The sequence below is a fragment of the Heptranchias perlo genome, chromosome 3 (genome assembly GCF_035084215.1).
Source record: "Heptranchias perlo isolate sHepPer1 chromosome 3, sHepPer1.hap1, whole genome shotgun sequence".
Classification (NCBI taxonomy): Eukaryota; Metazoa; Chordata; class Chondrichthyes; order Hexanchiformes; family Hexanchidae; genus Heptranchias; species Heptranchias perlo.
In genome coordinates this window covers 82,742,847-82,763,368 of record NC_090327.1, presented here as the reverse complement: position 1 = coordinate 82,763,368, position 20,522 = coordinate 82,742,847, and the positions used below count along the sequence as shown (strand labels likewise).

The 20,522-nt window shown below is 43.2% G+C and overlaps 1 protein-coding gene across 1 annotated transcript in view; it reads right to left on the bottom strand.

The window, feature by feature from the left end:
• LOC137308418 (early endosome antigen 1-like) overlaps positions 1 to 20,522 on the bottom strand; it is a 498,139-nt gene that overhangs the window by 433,652 nt on the left and 43,965 nt on the right. Inside the window, exon 5 of the mRNA XM_067977151.1 lies at positions 11,829 to 11,964. Within this exon, the coding sequence (XP_067833252.1) occupies positions 11,829 to 11,964 (136 nt within the window). The remainder of the gene's footprint in view (positions 1 to 11,828; positions 11,965 to 20,522) is intronic.

Below are 20,522 nucleotides of genomic sequence, written 5' to 3'. Positions count from 1 at the left end.
AACTGATGGCCAGCAGCCTCCCACCACCCATGCTCCAGCCACTGGGGGTGCACCTCGTAAGAGCACTAGGATAAGTAAAGGCACACGAACAACAGGCACTAAGGCAATGCACAGGCTGAACAGTTCTGTTCTGTTTCCATAATTTGATTTGTTAATTGAGAAATGTGACATTGAATTTGCATTTGGTGGTGGTTTTTATTTGTGCAATGAGCTGAGGGGGAAACCAATGTGTAATCAGACGGAGGGCGATATGATGGTCATGTAGGAGCGGACAGGTGGGAAGTGTAGGACTGATGGTGAGTTGGGGGATGTAGTTGACATTATTGATAGTGGGCATGGATCAGGCGAGAACGCAAAGCCCTTGCAGTCAAGGCGTGTGTTCCCTGTTGCATCCTTGCATTTTTCTCCACTTCCTCCTCTGGCTCCTTCCCCTCAGCCTCCACCTCCGGCTCAGGATCTTCTCTGATCATAGGTGGCAAGGGCTGGTCCCTCACGATGGCGAGATTGTGCAGCATACAGCATACCACCACAAATCTTCCCACCCGCTCAGCGGAGTACTGAAGGGCTCCTCTAGAATGGTCCAGGCAGCGGAAACGTTGTTTCAGGAGGTCTATGGTGTGCTCCATGACGTTGTGTGTGTTAGCACGGCTATTATAGGCCTGCTGTGCACATGGGTTCCTGACCGGAGTCACTAGCCACAGCATGAGGGGATAGCCCTCGTCACCAAGTAGCCAGTCTTTGACTTGCCGAGCCGGTTGAAAGATAGCTGGCACGTTGGAGTGCTGCATAACAAAGGCGTCGTGACTGCTCCCAGGGTAGCGGGCATTGACCTCCATGATTCGATGCATGTAGTCACACGCCAGCTGCATGTTCAGGGAGTGGAAGCCCTTTCGGTTGACGAAAGCGGCAGAGTTGATAGGTGGGGCACGCAGGGCAATGTGCGTGCAGTCAATGGCACCCTGCGCCAAGGGGAAGCCAGCATTGCGAGCGAAACCCCACGCTCGCTCGTTCTGCTTGTCTTTGTCAAGAGGGAAGGTGATGAACCTGTTCCTCATTTCCTACAGTGCGTCTGTGACCTCCCTCATGCAGCAGTGCACTGCATACTGCGAGGTGTTGTACATGTTGCCAGCAGAGGCCTGAAATAACCTTGAGGCCCAGAAGTTCACCACCACGGTTACCTTCGTAGCCACAGGCAATGCTGTCCTTGCCCTGCTCTGAGGCTGCAGTTGTGGCCGCACCAGATGACAGTTCTCCATCACGGCCTCCTTGGTGAACCTCGGCCATCAGATGCAATGCTCCTCGCTCATGTTGAGGTAAGAGAACTGGTTCCGGAAGGCCCTCATTGGATATGGCCTACGGCTCAGTGCCCTGTGCCTCCTCGTCCTCCCTCTCCTCGCAGCTTGACCTGCTGTGCGTGGCCTCTCTGCATGCTTGCAGTTGTGCTCAATGCCCAGTGGGAGCCCTAGCAGACCACCCACGGCTGCCAGGAATGTTGTTCAACCACAGTTGTAACTTTCCGAACCATAGGCAGTACCTACCAACCACTCTCAAATGTACTGTAGCAACTCTCAGAGTATAGGGAGCCTCAAAAAACACTTCCTATTCCACCAGCAGCCAGAAGCAATAATCCAGCAACTAACCTGCAACACCTGCATGGTCCCTTTAAACAGCACTGGTGGTCCTCCAAGCCGTCTAAGACATGTTTCAGGTGTGCGTGGTTAAGACTGTGCGTTGAGTTGAGTGTTAGACACCGTTTTGGGACTTATCACTTTAAATCAGCTGCCGGCGTTCGGTATTTGCGCATTCGCTAATACCTATACCAAGATGCATCCGGCACATGTCATGCTGGAAACGTGCATGCACAGCCAAGACGCCATCTTGGCACTTCAGGAGGCCACGTGGTGCCGAAACAACGGGCGCTACATGGCCCAATTTCTAGCCCGCTATCACAGAAGAGGTGATTCCTGAAGTGGTTGAGAGTAAGGTGAGCAATATTTTGATGAATAAAAGAAAATTTTTAGATAAGTTAATTAAGCTAAAGGAAGACAAAGTGCCAAGGCCTGACGGGAAACGTCCTAGGATCCTGAGGGAGATGAGGGAGAAAATTGCCGAGGCCCTAGAAATTATATTTCCGGCTCTATTGAGTGCGTATGTGTGCTGGAAGACTGGAGTGTGGCCGATGTAGTACCAATTTTTGAAGAACAGAGATAAAGGTAATCCAAGTAATTGCAGGCCAGTTAGATTAATATCTGTGGTAGGGAAGATTTTGTAGTCTTCAATTATGGATGAAATCATCACATATCTACGTAAAGAGAAAATAGTTACAAGCAGCCTATTTCAAAAGGGATGATCATGCTCAAAAAACCTCACAGAATTGTTGAGAAGGGAGCAGAAATAGCTGATGGGCAAAATGCAGTGGATGTGGGGTACATGGAATTTACCAAAGCCTTTTACAAGGTACCACAATGGAGATTACTAGAGAAGATTAAGAGGTCTGGATTAACAGGGAAGATAGCAAATGGGATTAAAAATTGATTACAAGGAAAAAAAGTGTTTAGCCCGGAAATTGCGCTGAGCAGCGATCAAACCTCGTCTGCAGCTCGTTAGTTATAAAGTCACCCACAAACTATTCGGGGGCTTCCAGGTGCCAACTTGCTTCAATGGTGAGCTGCAAAAAGTGCAGTGGTCTTTCCCGGGCTTCTGAGAGAGCAGGAAAAGGATCGCTCTCTCCCCTCAACCAATCAGCTTGAAGCAACCTTGACAAGCCACATAGTCAGAATCAAGAAGTGAAAGGTACAACAGTGAATTCAAATGTAAAATCAGTTAAAGAAAGCAAAATAGAGAGAGGGTAAGATTAAAAGACAGAGATAAAAGAGAAAGAAAAAGTAGAGAGAAAAAAAAAATTTAAATGTCCAAGCACAATTAATATCAGGAAGAATGAGACTGAACATTTTTAAAAGTTAATTTTCAGTGCCAGAGAGCTTGTATGGCAGTCATTAATACCACGCCATTAAAAGTTAATTTAGGCCTGATACAACTCAGCGTACCTTTTTTCTGGAGAGAATACTTAGTTCCTAGCTGGGCAGGAGAGCAAATTCACGCTGATCCATTCATTCCAACTGGCTAGATCTCTTTACTGTGAAGCTTTCAGAGAAGCAGGGAATCAGGTAGAGCAATTTCCGGATTTCTGCATTTGAATACGCATGTGTGCTCTCCAGAACTTGTTCTTCCATTTTCCCTGAAATAACGCTGAGCGCTGTTTAGCTCTCTGCTATTTTACGAACAGTTTCCAGGCCTATGAGTTAAAGGCAGTTTCGCAGAGTGGATCATGGTGTCCCACAGAGTTCAGATCTGGGGCCACTTCTGTTCACTGTATATATCAATGACTTAGACATAGGCCAACCTGGAGTGATGTTGAAATTTGCAGATGACACCAAAATAGGAGGTATAGTTAATTCTTTGGAGGACCAAAAGGAAGCTACAAAAGGATACTGATAAGATGGAGGCATGGGCTAAAATGTAGCAAATGGAATTCAATATCAGTAAGTGTAAGGCGATGCATTTTGGTCAAACAGTAACAGCAGTAATTGTACTCTGAATGGAAGGAATGCTTGGTGCTGTGGAAAAGGAAAGGGATTTGGGGCTACAGGTTCACATGACATTAAAGGCAGCATCTCGTTCATAAGGCTGTAAAAAAAACCTAAGTTTTACCACAAGAGTTATAGAATATGAAAACCAAGAGATAATGTTGAGCCTATATAGTAGTTGGAGTACTGGGTGCAGTATTCGGCTCCACGCTATTGGATAGATATTGATGTTTTAGAGAAGGTACAATGCAGATCCACTAGGATGCTGCCTGGTATAAAGGAAATACAAATATGATGAGAGGCTTAAAAAAATTGAATGCTAGAATCAAATTGAAAAATTGGATCTTTTTTCAATAGAGCAACGCAGATTACAGGTCTATATGAAAGAAGTGTTTAAAATTATGAAAGGATGGGACAGGGTAGATAGAAGCAGATTTCCAGTAGTTGAGGAGTCAAGAACAAGAGGTCATAGATACAAGATTAAATTTAAGAAATTTAGAACAGAGGGCGGGAGAAACTTCTTTACACAGAGATGTGAGGCTGTGGAATTCACTTCCAGGATTAGTGGTTGAGGAAGAAATTATGTCAATATTCAAGATCAGATTGGATAGGTGCATGAAGGAAAAGGGGATGAAGGGATAGGGGAACAGGGTGGGTAAATGTAATTAGAACTTTTGTTCGCACAGAGATTTAACGCGACAGACTGATTGGGCCAAATGGCCCGTTTCCATATTGCAACTTTTACGTATTTCTTTCAAAGAAATACGAAACATGCCCACAGCAGGTAATTTAACATTCTACCTGATTCATTCAACCGCCACATATAAATGAAAGTATGTAAAAGTAACATAAAAATTGGTGGAGGACCTAAATGCTCACGACTGTAGGACAGCAGTGCCAAAACTTGAGCTATCAAGTCACAATGTTTAGTGAAAGCATACACGCTCCTCCAGGTCACTGCCTTGCAGACAACTTCAAGACAGCTGCATGTTAATGTGACTAGGGTAAAAAGAGCTCCTACTTTTCCCAGTAAACCCTGCTATCCCAAGGAGTAATACAAACAGATGCACTCTACAACCCAATCTGATAACCTCTTGTTTTCACTTACCGAAAATAGTATTTCCAATTGGAACAAATTGCTTAGACAGACATTTTTTTTTTTAAAGTGTACATGACAAGTCTGTGCACATCAACTAAATGATACTTCCTATCAGTAGAAGAAACTGTGAGGCGACAAGTAATCATCAGCACCATGATTTCCCATAAGCAAAATCAGACAATTTCTGACAAAAATACAGGTGAGGGCTTAGACTGCTGAATGCATATGTCAAACAAGATAAGTGACTCTACTACCAAAGTGCTCAGTTCACTGACCTTCTGTACTGAGACAAAAGTTGGTAATCATTTTGAGTGAAAGAAACCAAGCTCACACATCCAAAGGTGACACATTTTACTCAGAATTCAAGTCACAAGTGGGGACAAGTTGAAAAATAAAAAGGTTACACTTTCCGAACACTTTTCTTAAATCAGGATAGCCTTTGGTCCTAATTGACATCTCCACCAAGGACAAATGAGAGGCAGATGTAGCAACAATGTTAACTCTCAGAAAACTCGAGAGAAGCCCTGATTTAACAGTATCTGAAAGTATGATAAAATTGATGATACGCGATACCTCAAAGGCTTGAAGTCCATGATCACAGCACCAGGGAATAAAGCACTTCTATTTGGTGAAGTTAGTTTTCAAAGCAGAGAATTTGCTGGTTGACAGCAATGCTATAACTCTCGATTGCTGGAAACTGTATGGGCCACACCTGACTATCCATCTGAATCAGCAGCTCTGTCCAATACAAGATTCTGATGAGACAATCAATACTGAAGGCCAAAAAGACCAAGTCCCACATCTTCCTTCATCAATAAGGAGTCATACAAATGCCTGATAGAGGTGAAAAGATATTCCCTTCCTGTCCTGGAAGTGAGCTCCTCTGAATAAATAAGAAAATAATTGGTATTTCTCCTCACTTAACACAAATCCTAGGCTTTCCGTCAGTGCTACAATTTTCTGAACGGCATGTACCAACATCCTTGCAAAAGGCACTAGAACCAAATGGTCATCCTGGGATTGTCCTTGGTCTGCCCTCAGAGAATTTCCTACTAATGGCAGTCAATTACTTGAGGACTAGCTGGCTACACTGCAGAACACACATGGGAAGGAATGGTTTATGAAAGACCCACTCCAGACAAAACAAAATAGTGAAGCAGGAGAAGTGAGAGGGGAGGAGGAAGGAACATACAGGAAGATAGGAACAGGAGTAGGCCATTCAGCCCCTTAAAATTATTCTGCTATTCAATTAGATCATGGCCAATCTATACCTTAACTACATTTATTCAGTGCCAATTTCAGTGAGTTGAGAACAGTTCTGGCCCGGGTAAATGGGAATCAAAGATCGCCAGGCAAAACTGTAATTAAACAATGGGCAGCCTTTAAAGAGGAGATGGTTCAGGTACAGTCTAGGTACATTCCCACAAGGGGGAAAGGTAGGGCAACCAAAGCCAGAGCTCCCAGGATGATGAAAGAGAGAGAGAGTAAGATGAGGCAGAAAAAGCGGGCATATGACAGATGTCAGGTTGATAATACAAGAAAGAACCAGGCTGAATATAGAAAGTACGGAGAAGTGAAAAAGGAAATAAGAGGGGCAAAGAGAGAACGAGAATAGACTAGCGGCTAACATAAAAGTCTTCCATAGACATATAAATAGTAAACAGGTAGTAAGAGGAGGAGTGAGGCTGATTAGGGAACAAAAAGTAGATCTACTCATGGAGGCAGAGGGCATGGTTGAGGTACTAAATAAGTACTTTGTAACTGTCTTTACCAAGGAAGAAGATGCTGCCAAAGTCATAGTAAAAGGAGGTAGTTGAGATACTGGATGATCTAAAAGTTGATAAAGAGGAGGTACTGGAAAGGCTGGCTGTACTTAAACTAGGTAAGTTACCCAGTCCAGATGGGATGCATCTTAGGTTGCTGAGGGAAGTAATTGTGGAAATTGCAGAGGTACTGGCCATAATCTTCCAAGCATCCTTAGATACAGGGGTGGTGGCAGAGGACTGGAGATTTGCAAATGTCACACTCTTGTTCAAAAAAAGGTATAAGGATAAACCCGGTAACTAAAGGCCCGTCAGTTTAACCTCAGTGGTGGGGAAGCTTTTAGAAACAATAATCTGGGACAAAATTAATAGTCACTTGGACAAGCGTGAATTAATAAAAGAAATCCAGCACGGATTTGTTAAAGGCAAATTGTGTTTAACCAACCTGATAGAGTTTTTTGATGTGGTAACAGAGAGGGGCGATGTGGTGTATATGGACTTTCAAAAGGCATTTGATAAAGTGCCACATAATAGGCTTGTCAGCAAAATTGAAGTCCATGGAATAAAAGAGGTAGTGGCAGCATGGATACAAAATTGGCTAAATGACATGAAACAGCGATCAGTAGTGAACGGTTGTTTTTTGGACTGGTTGGAAGGTATACAGTGGTGTTCCCCCGGGGTCGGTACTAGGACCATTGCTTTTCTTGATATATATTAATAATTTGGACTTGGGTGTATAGGGCACAATTTCAAAATTTGCAGATAACAAAGCTTGGAAGTGTAGGATAGTAATAGAATTCAAGAGGACTTGGACAGGTTGGTGGACTGGGCGGACACATGGTAGATGAAATTTAACACAGAGAAATGCGAAGTGATACATTTTGGCAGGAAGAATGAGGAGAGGCAATATAATAAATGGTAAAATTCTAAAGGGGGTGCAGGAACAGAGAGACCTGGGGGTGTATGTGCACAAATCTTTAAAATGGCAGGGCAGGTTGAGAAAGCAGTTAAAAAAGCATAAGGGATCCTGGGATTTATAAATAGAGGCATAGAGTACAAAAGGAAGGAAGTTATGTTGAATCTTTATAAAACACTGGTTTGGTCACAACTGGAGTAATGTTTACAATTCTGGGCACCACACTTTACGGAGGATGTGAAGGCCTTAGAGAGGGTGCAGAAAAAAATTACTAGAATGGTTCCAGGGATGAGGGACTTCAGTTGTGTGAATAGACTAGAGAAGCTAGCTTTTGAACACTTCTATCAAATCTCCTCTCAACCTTCTCTGCTCTAAGGAGAACAAACTTAGCTTCTCTAGTCTATCCATGCAACTGAAGTTCCTCATCCCTGGAACCATTCTAGTAAATTTTTTTCTGCATCCTCATTCGGCCCATCGAGCCTATGCCGGATCTTTGTAAGAGCATTCCAGTTAGTCCCATTCCCCTGCTCTTTCCCCTAGCCCTGCAATTTTTTTTGCATTCAAGTATTTATCCAATTCCTTTTTGAAAGCCACGATTGAATCTGGGCTGTAACCATTCTATGATTCACCTTTTTTCCATATCCCTTGAATGCAAGCAGATCCTGTGCATCTAAACTTGACAAATAGCTTTAGAAATAGTATATTCAAAATACAAAACAGATACATAACACTAAGGGAAAAGGGTAACAAGGGGAAAAGATTTGAAGTGGGCAACAGAAGTAATGTAGCGGCTATTGGCAAAAAAAATTGCTCCTAAAGTATAAAGCTATGAGCAGTACAGTAAATCAAAAAAAGATAAAAAGGTAAAAAGTGGTTAAGAAACTTGTCGTCATGAGAGCTAAAACAGAAAATGAGCTGATGATAGTACAGAACATTATTTTTTAAAATGTCAATCGTTTCTATAAATATATATTCACAGTATGCAGTTCTTAAAAAAATTTATTCTTGGGATATGGGTGTCACTAGCAAGACCAGCATTTATTGCCCATCCTAGTTGCACGATAAGGTGGTGATCAGCCATCTTCTTGAACCGCTGCAGTCCGTGTGATGAAAGTACTCCCACAGTGCCATTAGCTAGGGAGTTCTGGGATTTTGACCCAGCGGCGATATGTCCAAGTTAGGAAGGTGTGTGACTTGAAGGGGAACTTGGAAGTAATGGTGTTCCCAAGCACCTATTGCTCTTCTCCTTCTATGTGGTAGTGGTCACGGGTTTAGGAGATGCTGTTGAAGAAGCCTTGGCGACTTGCTGCAGTGCATCCTGTAGATAGTACACACTGCAGCCATGGTGCACCGATGGTGGAGGGAATGGATGTCCAAGGTGGTGCATGAACTGCCGATCAAGCGAACTGCTTTGTTCTGGATGATTTTGAGTGTCTCGAGTGTTGTTACAGCTGCACCCGTCCGGGCAAGTGGACAGTATTCCATCACACTCCAGACTTGTGCATTATAGGTGGTGAAGAGGCTTTGGGGAGTCAGGAGGCGAGCCATTTGCCACAGAACACCCAGCCTCAGACCTGCTCTAGTAGCCACAGCATTTATGTGGCTGGTCCAGTTGAGTTTCAGGTCAATGGTGATCCCCAGGATGTTGATGGTGGGGGAATTCGGCATTGGTAATGCCATTGAATGTCATGGGGAATTGGTTAGACTCTCTCTTGTTGGAGATGGTCATTGCCTGGCACTTGTGTGACACGAATGTTACTTGCCACTTATCATCCCAAGCCTGGATATTGTCCAGGTCTTGCTGCATGCGGGCATGGACTACTTCATTATGAGGAATTGCGAATGGAGCTGAACACTGTGCAATCATCAGTGAACGGCCCCACTTCTGACCTTATGGAGAGAAGGTCATTGCTGAAGCAACTGAAGATATTTGGGCCTAAGACGAAAATGAGCCCAGACTAATTTCTACCCAGGAAGTACTAAGTAAATAGAATTTCAGATAAGATGGCTACAGATAGACAGGGAAGTTAAAGGAAAACAAGGCACTAGTCCCAGATTACCAGGATACTTACAGAAGTAGCTAGCAAAATCAGTTATGTCCTTGCCATTATCTTTAAGGATCATTAGAAAATGCAGTAATGCCAGAGCATTGGAAAGTAGCAAACGTAACACTAATCTTTAAAATAGGGATCACCCAGGGAACTGCATTTCAGTGAGCCAAGCATATGTTGTGAGAAAGATATTAGAAAGCATCCTGAAGGAGAAAATTAAACACCTAAATGTTATGGTTTGGTAAGCGGGAGTCAGCATTGATTTATAGGAGGGAGGTCTTGCCTAGAAAATTTATTGGAATTCTTCAAGAAATGATAGACCTTGTTGACAAGATAAATTCTGTGAACGTGATGTATTTAGATTTCAGCAAGGCTTCGGATACCATGTGGCACGTTGCTGGAAGCAATGGGAGAGGGGTTTAATGAGATGGTTGTTAGTAGACAAAATAAGTCATGGGCCTATCTTTGTATTCCAAGATGATCCTGGAATAGTGAGCAGTTTTGGAAGAGGAGAGCAAGGCCTGATAGTGCTTGATGTAGTCCAGCCGGATCTGGCGATAAATGATTAAACCAGCTGTGCACCAGATATGTTCAAGTCTCTTAGCAATGAGGGAGGGAAGATGAGAGCCATACCAGTACGACCAACCAGGATGGGAGAGAGAGCAAGAGTTTTACGGGGAACAAAGGGATCAAAAGCGGAGGTGAGGGAGTGATTGAGCAGAACAACTGCAGGTGTTGTGGCAAATGGAGGACCAAAGGCAAGACATTTGAGAGTTTGAAAGTGTAGTTGTAAGTGACTTCTTATGTGAAACAGTTAACTTTTTATTCTGAAACCTGCTGGCCTGTCATTTTATCTTTTTTTAAGTTTTATAAATTTCTATGAAACCTTTCTACCTCTTCATGGATATGGCTTGGACTCCCAACCTCTTATTTGAAACTGCTGAAAATTAACAGCATGCAACTCATAATTTAAATTTACTCACAATGATGTAATAAATTATTTAATATTCTTCTTTAGTAAAACTGAATAATACAACACACACTGCATATGCTTTATTCAATATGACATTGCTATCACTCACTGCACTGTCTACAGAAGACAAGAGTGAATGAGATGTTAAATTTCTTTTGTTTGTTCAATTAAAAAATAATGCTTTACAATGTTTTCTATTGATTTTTTGTCAAATTTTACAAACAGAACTCTGAAATTTTAATGGATGCGGGATAATACAATCACGTCACTTTGTTTTGATTCTGCACTGCTATATTGTTGATAAAAACTTTAAGCTAAATAAACTATCTTTTGTTAAATAAGGTTAAAAATATTAATTAAAGTAGTTTTATCTCAAAGCACCAAGTCATAAAAATGCTACAGATCATCAACCACTAACATTATACCAAAACATATAATGCAGCAGCATTATGAGTTTATTGCCTTAAAAAAAATGTGAAAATACTGTATACCCTGATAAAAATTCATGCTAAGGATGCTTTGCCAGATAATGCATATTAATGATTGCTTCACCAGGTACTCTGTCTGTTTAATGAAAATGCAAGTGCCCTTAAAAATCGCTACTACTTTAAATAGCAAGTCTATATTGATACACCGCCATTGCTTAATTCATTGACTGTTGCAAATGCCATTTCGCTGTTATCTGCACTATAGTTTTCAGTTCAATGATGATGGCAGTTGGAGATGTGATTAAAAAACAGATTTTGACTATTGAAAGTAACATCGTAATTGTATTATGTAGTGAAAACCTTTAAGAGACAAATACAGAAATTACATTATTCGTGTCATCAAAAAACTGTATATGATAGCAATATCTAAGTAATCTATTTTCCTCATTGTTAGAATTACTTAAAGTACTTTATCCTATTTCATGACTAAATTCTCAATGCTTTGTTACATTATAAAAAATTGCAGAAGGATGTGATATTTTACTAATATTGCATTAATATCATTTCTAGGAAGATGCGGAATATACAGGTGATTTCTAAAGAAATTTGACAAATGCATCATAGTCTAAGGTATAATGCAAAAGAAAAAGCAAACAGCAGTAAATTCACACAAATTTGTACAATATATACATTTTTAAAAGTTTCTTTATGCTTGTAGATCAACAGCCAATGTTCATATTGTAGGAAGAACATTGATTATACAGTAGAAAGAAAATACTGAATAGTGGAAATCTGAAACAAAAATAGAAAATGCTGCAATCACACAGCAGATCTGTCAGCATCAATGGAAAGAACAGATAAGTTAACATTTTGGGTTAACACCCAAGACGTTAACTTGTAGTTCTCTCCACAGATGCTGACTGACCTGGTGTGTGTTCTAGCACTTTCTACCATTAACTACACAGTTCCTTGCTGCATATAATTTCCTTCAAATAAGAGAATTATGCCTACCTCATCCTTACTTCGTTCATTGTCACACAATGCTTCTTTTAGTTCCCAGTGAAGATTTTGAATCATTTGATCTCTAGCTAGCAACTGGGATTTTAAGCTGTCCAAGTGGGGCTTCAAGATCTCCTCTGATTTTTTCCTGTTGGGTATAAATATAGAGCTCATAGTTAACACAAAATTTCATTTACTACAAGTAAAATTTTGATTTTTTTTTTTAACTAACAACTCATGAAAAAATTACAAAAACAAAAATATATGGCAAATCCAAGTTACCTGATCATAAGTGCAATGATATCTTATTTATTGCATAATATTTACTGTTATTAGTCACCTCAAGGTTATAGATATAATCTACAGCAGAAATGAAAAACAGACAAAAACCTACGATGAATGCAGACTGCAGATGAATACAGGACAGCAGATTGAACAAACTTTAATGGTGAACTCAACATAGTAAGCTTTATATCAGGTATCACATTAATAACTAAATTAAGCCAATAAATAAAATAGGAATAGTAAGGATCAAAATAATGTGTGTATTGCCAATTCTATTCATGTATTAGGCAATTTGTAACATCTTTCTATTACTAGTCAAGAGTTACTAATACTAGTTAATATAATATAAATCACATAACATTTCGAAGCTTGAGCAACAGCTGGTGTCATTACAGTGCATCCGCGGGGCTAAGTGCTACGAGGATAGCACACTTCTGGAGGTAGTTACCCCGCAGCTTAAGAGAGTGCAGGCAAAGAGGGAATGGGTTACTGCCAGAAAGACAAGGGGACCAGGCAGGTAGTGCAGGAGTCCCATGAAGACATCTCACTGAATAATAGAGAGAGAGGGTTCCCCTGGAGAGTGCAGCCAGAGCCAGGACCATAGCACCATGGGTGGCTCAACTGTACGGGGTGGGGAGGTGGGGGGCAGGGGAGGAGAAAAGTCAGGAGAGCAATAGTGATAGGGGATTCTATAGTCAGGAGAACAAAAAGGTGATTCTGCGGCCACAGACATGATTCCAGGATGGTATGTTGCCTCTCTGGTGCCAGGGTCAAGGATGTCACTGAGCGGTTACAGAACATTCCGGAGGAGGAGGGTGAATAGCCACGTCAGTACCAATGACATAGGTAGAAAGAGGGATGACGTCCTGCAGGCAGATCTTAAGGAGTTAGGAAAGAGCTTAATAAGTAGGACCTCAAGGGTAGTAATCTCCGGATTACTCCCGGTGCCACGCACTAGCGAGTATAGAAATAGGAGGATAGAGCAGATGAATGCGTGGCTGGAGAGGTGGGTCAGAAGGGAGGGCTTTAGATTTGTGGGGCACTGGGACCAGTTTGGGGGAGGTGGGACCTGTGCAGACCCAGACGGGTTGGACCTCAACAGAGCTGGGGCCAATGTCCTAGTGGGGAGCACGCTAGTGCTATGGGGAGGGGAGTTGGTTAAACTAATTTGGTAGGGGGTTGGGCACCGAGATGTAGCATTGGAAAGGAGAAACAAGGTGCACAAAGCATTGGGAGTGAAAGATAGCCCTAGAAAAAAAAATATAGGGTACGGTAGCATAGTGGTTATGTTACTGGACTAGTAATCCAGAGGCCTGGACTAATAATCCGGAGTAGTGAGTTCAAATCCTGCCATGGCAACTGGGAAATTTAAATTAAATTAATTAAATAAAATCTGGAATTAAAATACCAGTATCAGTAATGGTGGCCATGAAACTACCGGATTGTCGTAAAAAACCCATCTGGTTCACTAATGTTCTTTAGGGAAGGAAACCTGCCGTCCTTACCCGGTCTGGCCGATATGTGACTCCAGACCCCAGCAATGTGGTTGATTCTTAATTGCCCTCTGAAATGGCCGAGCAAGCCACTCAGTTGTAAAATCTCGCTTTAAAAAAAAGTCATAATGAGAATAAAACCAGACAGACCACTAGGCACCGGACATGACAAAGGCAAACCAGGTCCAGTCAACCCTGCAAAGTTCTCCTCACTAACACCTGGGAACTTGTGCCAAAATTGGGAGAGCTGTCCCACAGACTAGTCAAGCAACAGCCTGAAATAGCCATACTCACAGAATCATACCTTTCAGCCGACATCCCAGACTCTTCCATCACCATCCCTGGTTATGTCCTGTCCCACCGGCAGGACAGACCAACCAGAGGTGGCAGCACAGTGCTACACAGTCAGGAGGGAGTGGCCCTGGGAGTCCTCAACATTGACTCTGGACCCCATGAAAAGGTCAAACATGGGCAAGGAAACCTCCTGCTGATTACCACCTACCGTCCTCCCTCAGCTGATGAATCCGTCCTCCTCCATATTGAGCACCACTTGGAGGAAGCACTGAGGGTAGCAAGGGCACAGAATGTACTCTGGGTGGGGGACTTCAATGTCCATCACCAAGAGTGGCTCGGTAGCACCACGACTGACCGAGCTGGCAGAGTCCTGAAGGACATAGCTGCCAGACTGGGCCTGCGGCAGGTGGTGAACAAACCAACAAGAGGGAGAAACTTACTTGACTTCGTCCTCACCGATCTACCTGTCGCAAATGCATCTGTCCACGACAGCATTGGTAGGAGTGACCACCGCACAGTCCTCATGGAGATGAAGTCCCATCTTCGCACTGAGGACACCATCCAACATGTTGTGTGGCACTACCACCGTGCTAAATGGGATAGATTCAGAACAGATCTAGCAGCTCAAAACTGGGCATCCATGAGGCGCTGTGGGCCATCAGCAGCAGCAGAATTGTATTCCAGCACAATCTGTAACCTCATGGCCCTGCATAATCCTCACTCTACCATTACCAACAAGCTAGGGGATCAAACCTGGTTCAATGAGGAGTGTAGAAGAGCAGCACCAGGCGTACCTAAAAATGAGATGCCAACCTGGTGAAGCTACAACTCAGGACTACATGCATGCTAAACAGCAGAAGCAACATGATATAGACAGAGCTAAGCAATTCCACAACCAACGGATCAGATCAAAGCTCTGCAGTCCTGCCACATCCAGTCGTGAATGGTGGTGGACAATTAAACAACTAACGGGGGGAGAAGGCTCTACAAACATCCCCATCCTCAATGATGGCAGAATCCAGCACGTGAATGCAAAAGACAAGGCTGAAGGGTTTGCAACCATCTTCAGCCAGAAATGCCGAGTGGATGATCCATTTGGGCATCGTCCTGATATCCCCACCATCACAGAAGACAGTATTCAGCCAATTCGATTCACTCCACGTGATATCAAGAAATGGCTGAGTGCACTGGATACAGCAAAGGCTATGGGCCCCGACAACATCCCGGCTGTATGCTGAAGACTTGCGCTCCAGAACTAGCTGCGCCTCTAGCCAAGCTGTTCCAGTACAGCTACAACACTGGCATCTACCCGACAATGTGGAAAATTGCCCAGGTACATCCTGTCCACAAAAAGCAGGACAAATCCAATCCGGCCAATTACCACCCCATCACTCTACTCTCAATCATCAGCAAAGTGATGGAAGGTGTCATCGACAGTGCTATCAAGCGGCACTTACTCACCAAAAGCCTGCTCACCGACACTCAGTTTGGGTTCGGCCAGGACCACTCGGCTCCAGACCTCATTACAGCCTTGGTCCAAACATGGACAAAAGAGCTGAATTCCAGAGGTGAGGTGAGAGTGACTGCCCTTGACATCAAGGCAGCATTTGACCAAGTGTGGCACCAAAGAGACTAGTAAAATTCAAGTCAATGGGAATCAGGGAGAAAACTCTCCACTGGCTGGAGTCATACCTAGCACAAGGTAAGATGGTAGTGGTTGTTGGAGGGCTATCATCTCAGCCCCAGGACATTGCTGGAGGAGTTCCTCAGGGCAGTGTCCTCGGCCCAACCATCTTCAGCTGCTTCAGCAATGAACTTCCCTCCATCATAAGTCAGAAATGGGAATGTTCGATGATGATTGCACAGTGCTCAGTTCCATTCGCAACCCCTCAGAAAATGAAGCAGTCCATGCCCGCATGCAGCAAGACTTGGACAATATCCAAGCTTGGGCTGATAAGAGGCAAGTAACATTCACGCCAGACAAGTGCCAGGCAATCATCATCCCTAACAAGAGAGAGTCTAACCACCTCCCCTTGACATTCAACAGCATTACCATCGACGAATCTCCACTATCAACATCCTGGGGGTCACCAAAAACTTAACTGGACCAGCCACATAAATACTGTGGCTACAAGAGCAGTTCAAAGGCTGGGTATTCTGTGGTGAGTGACTCACCTCCTAGAATCATAGAATCATAAAAAATAGGAGTAAGAGTAGGCCATTCGGCCCTGCTCCGCCATTCAAAATGATCATGGCTGATCGTCTAACTCAGTACCCTGTTCCTGCTTTTTCCCCATATCCCTTGAGCCCTTTAGAATTAAGAAATATATCTATCTCCTTCTTGAATACATCTAATGACTTGGCCTCCACTGCCTTCTGTGGTAGAGAATTCCACAGGTTCACCACCCTCAGTGAAGAAATTTCTCCTCATCTCGGTTCTAAATGGCATACCCCGTATCCTGAGACTGTGACCCCTGGTTCTGGATTCCCCATCCATCGGAAACATCCTCCCTGCATCTAGTCTGTCCAGTCCTGTTAGAATTTTATATGTTTCGATGAGATCACCTCTCATTCTTCTAAACTCTAGTGAATATAGGCCTAGTTGACCCAATCTCTCCTCATACGTCAGTCCTGCCATCTCAGGAATCAGTCTGGTAAACCTTTGTTGCACTCCCTCCATGGCATGGACATCCTTCCTCAGATAAGGAGACCAAAACTGCACACAATATTCCAGATGTAGTCTCACCAAGGCCCTGTATAACTGCAGTAAGACATCCCTGTTCCTGTACTCAAAGCCTCTTGCAATGAACGCCAACATACCATTCGCCTTCCAACTGCTTGCTGCACCTGAATGCTCGCTTTCAGCGACTGGTGTACAAGGACACCCAGGTCTCGTTGCACCTCCCCTTTTCCCAATCTACCACCATTCAGATAATAATCTGCCTTTCTGTTTTTACAACCAAAGTGGATAACCTCACATTTATCCACGTTATACTGCATCTGCCATGTTCTTGCCCACTCACCCAACTTGTATAAATCACATTGGAGCGTCTTTGCGTCCTCCTCACAGCTCACATTCCACCCCAGCTTTGTGTCGTCTGCAAACGTGGAAATGTTACATTCAGTTCCCTCATCCAAATCATTGATATATATTGTGAAAAGCTGGGGCCCAAGCATTGATCCCTGCGGTACCCCACTAGTCACTGCCTGCCACCCGGAAAAAGACCTGTTTATGCCTATTCTCTGTTTCCTGTCTGTCAACCAATTCTTAATCCATGCCAGTATATTCCCCCCAATCCCATGTGCTTTAATTTTGCACACTAACCTCTTGTGTGGGACCTTATCAAAAGCCTTCTGAAAATCCAAATACACCACATCCACTGGTTCTCCCCTATTTATTCTACTAGTTACATCCTCAAAAAACTCCAGTAGATTTGTTAAGCATGATTTCCCTTTCATAAACCCATGTTGACTTTGTCCAATCCCGTTAATGCCTTCCAAGTGTTCTGTTATCACATCCTTTATAATAGACTCTAGCATTTTCCCCATTACTGATGTTAGGCTAACTGGTCTGTAATTCCCTGTTTTTTCTCTCCCTCCTTTTTTAAATAGTGGGGTTACATTTGCCACCCTCCAATCTGTAGGAACTGTTCCAGAGTCTATAGAATTTTGGAAGATGATCACCAATGCATCCACTATTTCCAGGGTCACTTCCTTTAGTACTCTGGGATGTAGATTATCAGGCCTTGGAGATTTGTCAGCCTTTAGCCCCATTAATTTCCATAGCACTATTTTTTTTTTACTAATACTGATTTCCTTCAGTTCCTCCCTCTCACTAGACCCTTGGTTCCCTAACATTTCCGGGAGTTTATTTGTGTCCTCCTTTGTGAAGACAGGACCAAAGTATGTGTTTAAATGTTCTGCCATTTCTTTGTTCCCCATTATAATTTCCCCCATTTCTGACTGTAAGGGACCGACATTTTTCTTCACTAATCTTTTTCTCTTGACTTATTTATAGAAGCTTTTACAATCAGTTTTTATGTTCCCTGCTAGTTTACTCTCATACTCTATTTTTCCCCTCTTAATCAATCTCTTTGTTCTCCTTTGCTGAATTCTAAACTGCTCCCAATCCTCAGGCTTGCTGCTTTTTCTGGCTATTTTATATGTCTCCTCTTTGGATCTAATACTATCCCTAATTTCTTTTGTAAGCCAAGGTTGAGCCACCTTTCCTGTTTTATTTTTGCACCAGACAGGAATGAATAATTGTTGTAATTCCTGCACACATTCTTTAAATTTTAGCCATTGCCTATCCACCATCATCCCTTTTAGTAAAGTTCCCCAATCTATCATAGCCAACTCACACCTCATACTTTCGTAATTTCCTTTATTTAGATTCAGGACCCTAGTTTCGGATTCAACTACTTCACTCTCCATCTTAATGAGGAATTCTATCATGTTATGTCATGTTATGGTCGCTTTTCCCTAAGGGACCCCGCACAACAAGATTGTTAATTAATCCTTTCTCATTGCATAATACCCAGTCTAGGATCGCCTGTTCTCCAGTTGGTTCTTCAACATATTGATCTAGAAATCCATCACATACACACTCCAGGAATTCCTCCCCCACTGTATTATTGCTAATTTGGTTTGACCAATCTATATGTAAATTAAAGTCACCCATGATTATAGTTGTACACTTCTTGCATGCGTCTCTAATTTCCTGATTAATGCCCTCCCCTACATCTCCACTACTGTTTGGGGGCCTATGGACAACCCCCACCAACGTTTTCTGCCCCTTGGTGTTTCTTCGCTCCACCCATACAGATTCCACATCGTGATTTTCCGAGCCAATATCCCTTTCTCACTATTGCATTGATTTCCTCCTTTACTAACAACGCTACCCCGCCTCTTTCCCTTTTTGCCTGTCCTTCCTAAATATTGAATACCCTTGGATGTTCAGTTCCCATCCTTGGTCACCCTGCGGCCATGTCTCCGTAATCGCAACTAAATCATACCCGTTAATATCTATCTGCGCTGTTAATTCATCTACCTTATTGCGAATGCTCCGCGCATTAAGACACAATGCCTTTAAGCTTGTCTTTTTAAGATTGCTAGTCATCTTATTATTAGTTTGCACTGTGGCCCTATTTGTTTTTCGCCCTTGATTTCTCTGCCTTCCATCATTGCTTCTTCCCTTTCTGTCTTTTGTTTCTATCCTTGTTTCCCCCTCAGGTTCCCATCCCCCTGCCATTCTAGTTTAAGCCTTCCCCAATAGCACTAGCAAATACCCCCGCGAGGACATTGGTCCCGGTCCTGCTCCTGCTCCTAACTCCCCAAATCCTTTCCACCATCTACAAGGCACAAGTCAGGAGTGTGATGGAATACTCTCCACTTGCCTGGATGAGTGCAGCTCCAATAACACTCAAGAAGCTCAACACCATCCAGGACAAAGCAGTCCGCTTGACTGGCACCGCATCCACCACCCTAAACATTCACTCCCTTCACCACTGGCGCACCGTGACTGCAGTGTGTACCATCCACAGGATGCACTACTGCAACTCGTCAAAGCTTCTTCAACAGCACCTCCCAAACCTGCAACCTCTACCACCTAGAAGGACAAGGGCAGCAGGCATATGGGAACACCACCACCTGCACGTTCCCCTCCAAGTCACACAGCATCCCAACTTGGAAACATATCGCCGTTTCTTCATTGTCGCTGGGTCAAAATTCTGGGACACCCTACCTAACAGCACTGTGGGAGAACCTTCACCACATGGACTGCAGCGGTTCAAGAAGGCGGCTCATCACCACCTTCTCAAGTACAATTAGGGATGGGCAATAAATGTTGGCCTTGCCAGCGACGCCCACATCCCATGAACAAATGAATAGGTAGGGCAACTAAAGCCAGAGCTTCATGGATGACAAAACAGATAGAGAGTAAGATAAAAGCAGAAAAAAGGGATGCAAGACGGATGTCAGGTTGATAACACAAGTGAGAAGAAAGCTGAATATAGAAAGTTCAGAGGGGGAGTGAAAAAGGAAGTAAGAGGGGCAGAGAGAGAGTAAGAGAATAGACAAAAGTGAATCCAAAAGTCTTCTATAGCCTTAAGAGGAGGGGTGGGGCCGATTAGGGACCAAAAAGGAGAACTACTCATGGAGGCAGAGGGCATGGCCGAGGTACTAAATGAGTACTTTGCATCTGTCTTTACCAAGGAAGATGCTGCCAGAGTCTCAGTAAAGGAAGATGTAGTTGAGATACTGGATGGGCTAAAAATTGATAAAGAGGAGGTACTAGCAAGGCTAGCTGTACTTAAAGTAGATAGGTCAACTGGTCTGGATGGGATGCATCCTAAGTTGCTGAGGGAAGTAAGGGTGGAAATTGCAGAGGTACTGGCCATGATCTGCCAAACATCCTTAGATACGGGGGTGATGCCAGAGGACTGGAGAATTCCAAATGTTACAACCTTGTTCAAAAAAGGGTGTAAAGATATACCCAGCAACTACAGGACAGTCAGTTTGACCTCAATGGTGGGGAAACTTTTAGAAACGATAATCTGGACAGAATTAGCAGGCACTTGGACAAGTGTGGATTGATTAGGGAAACTCAGCACAGATATGTTAAAGGCAAATCATG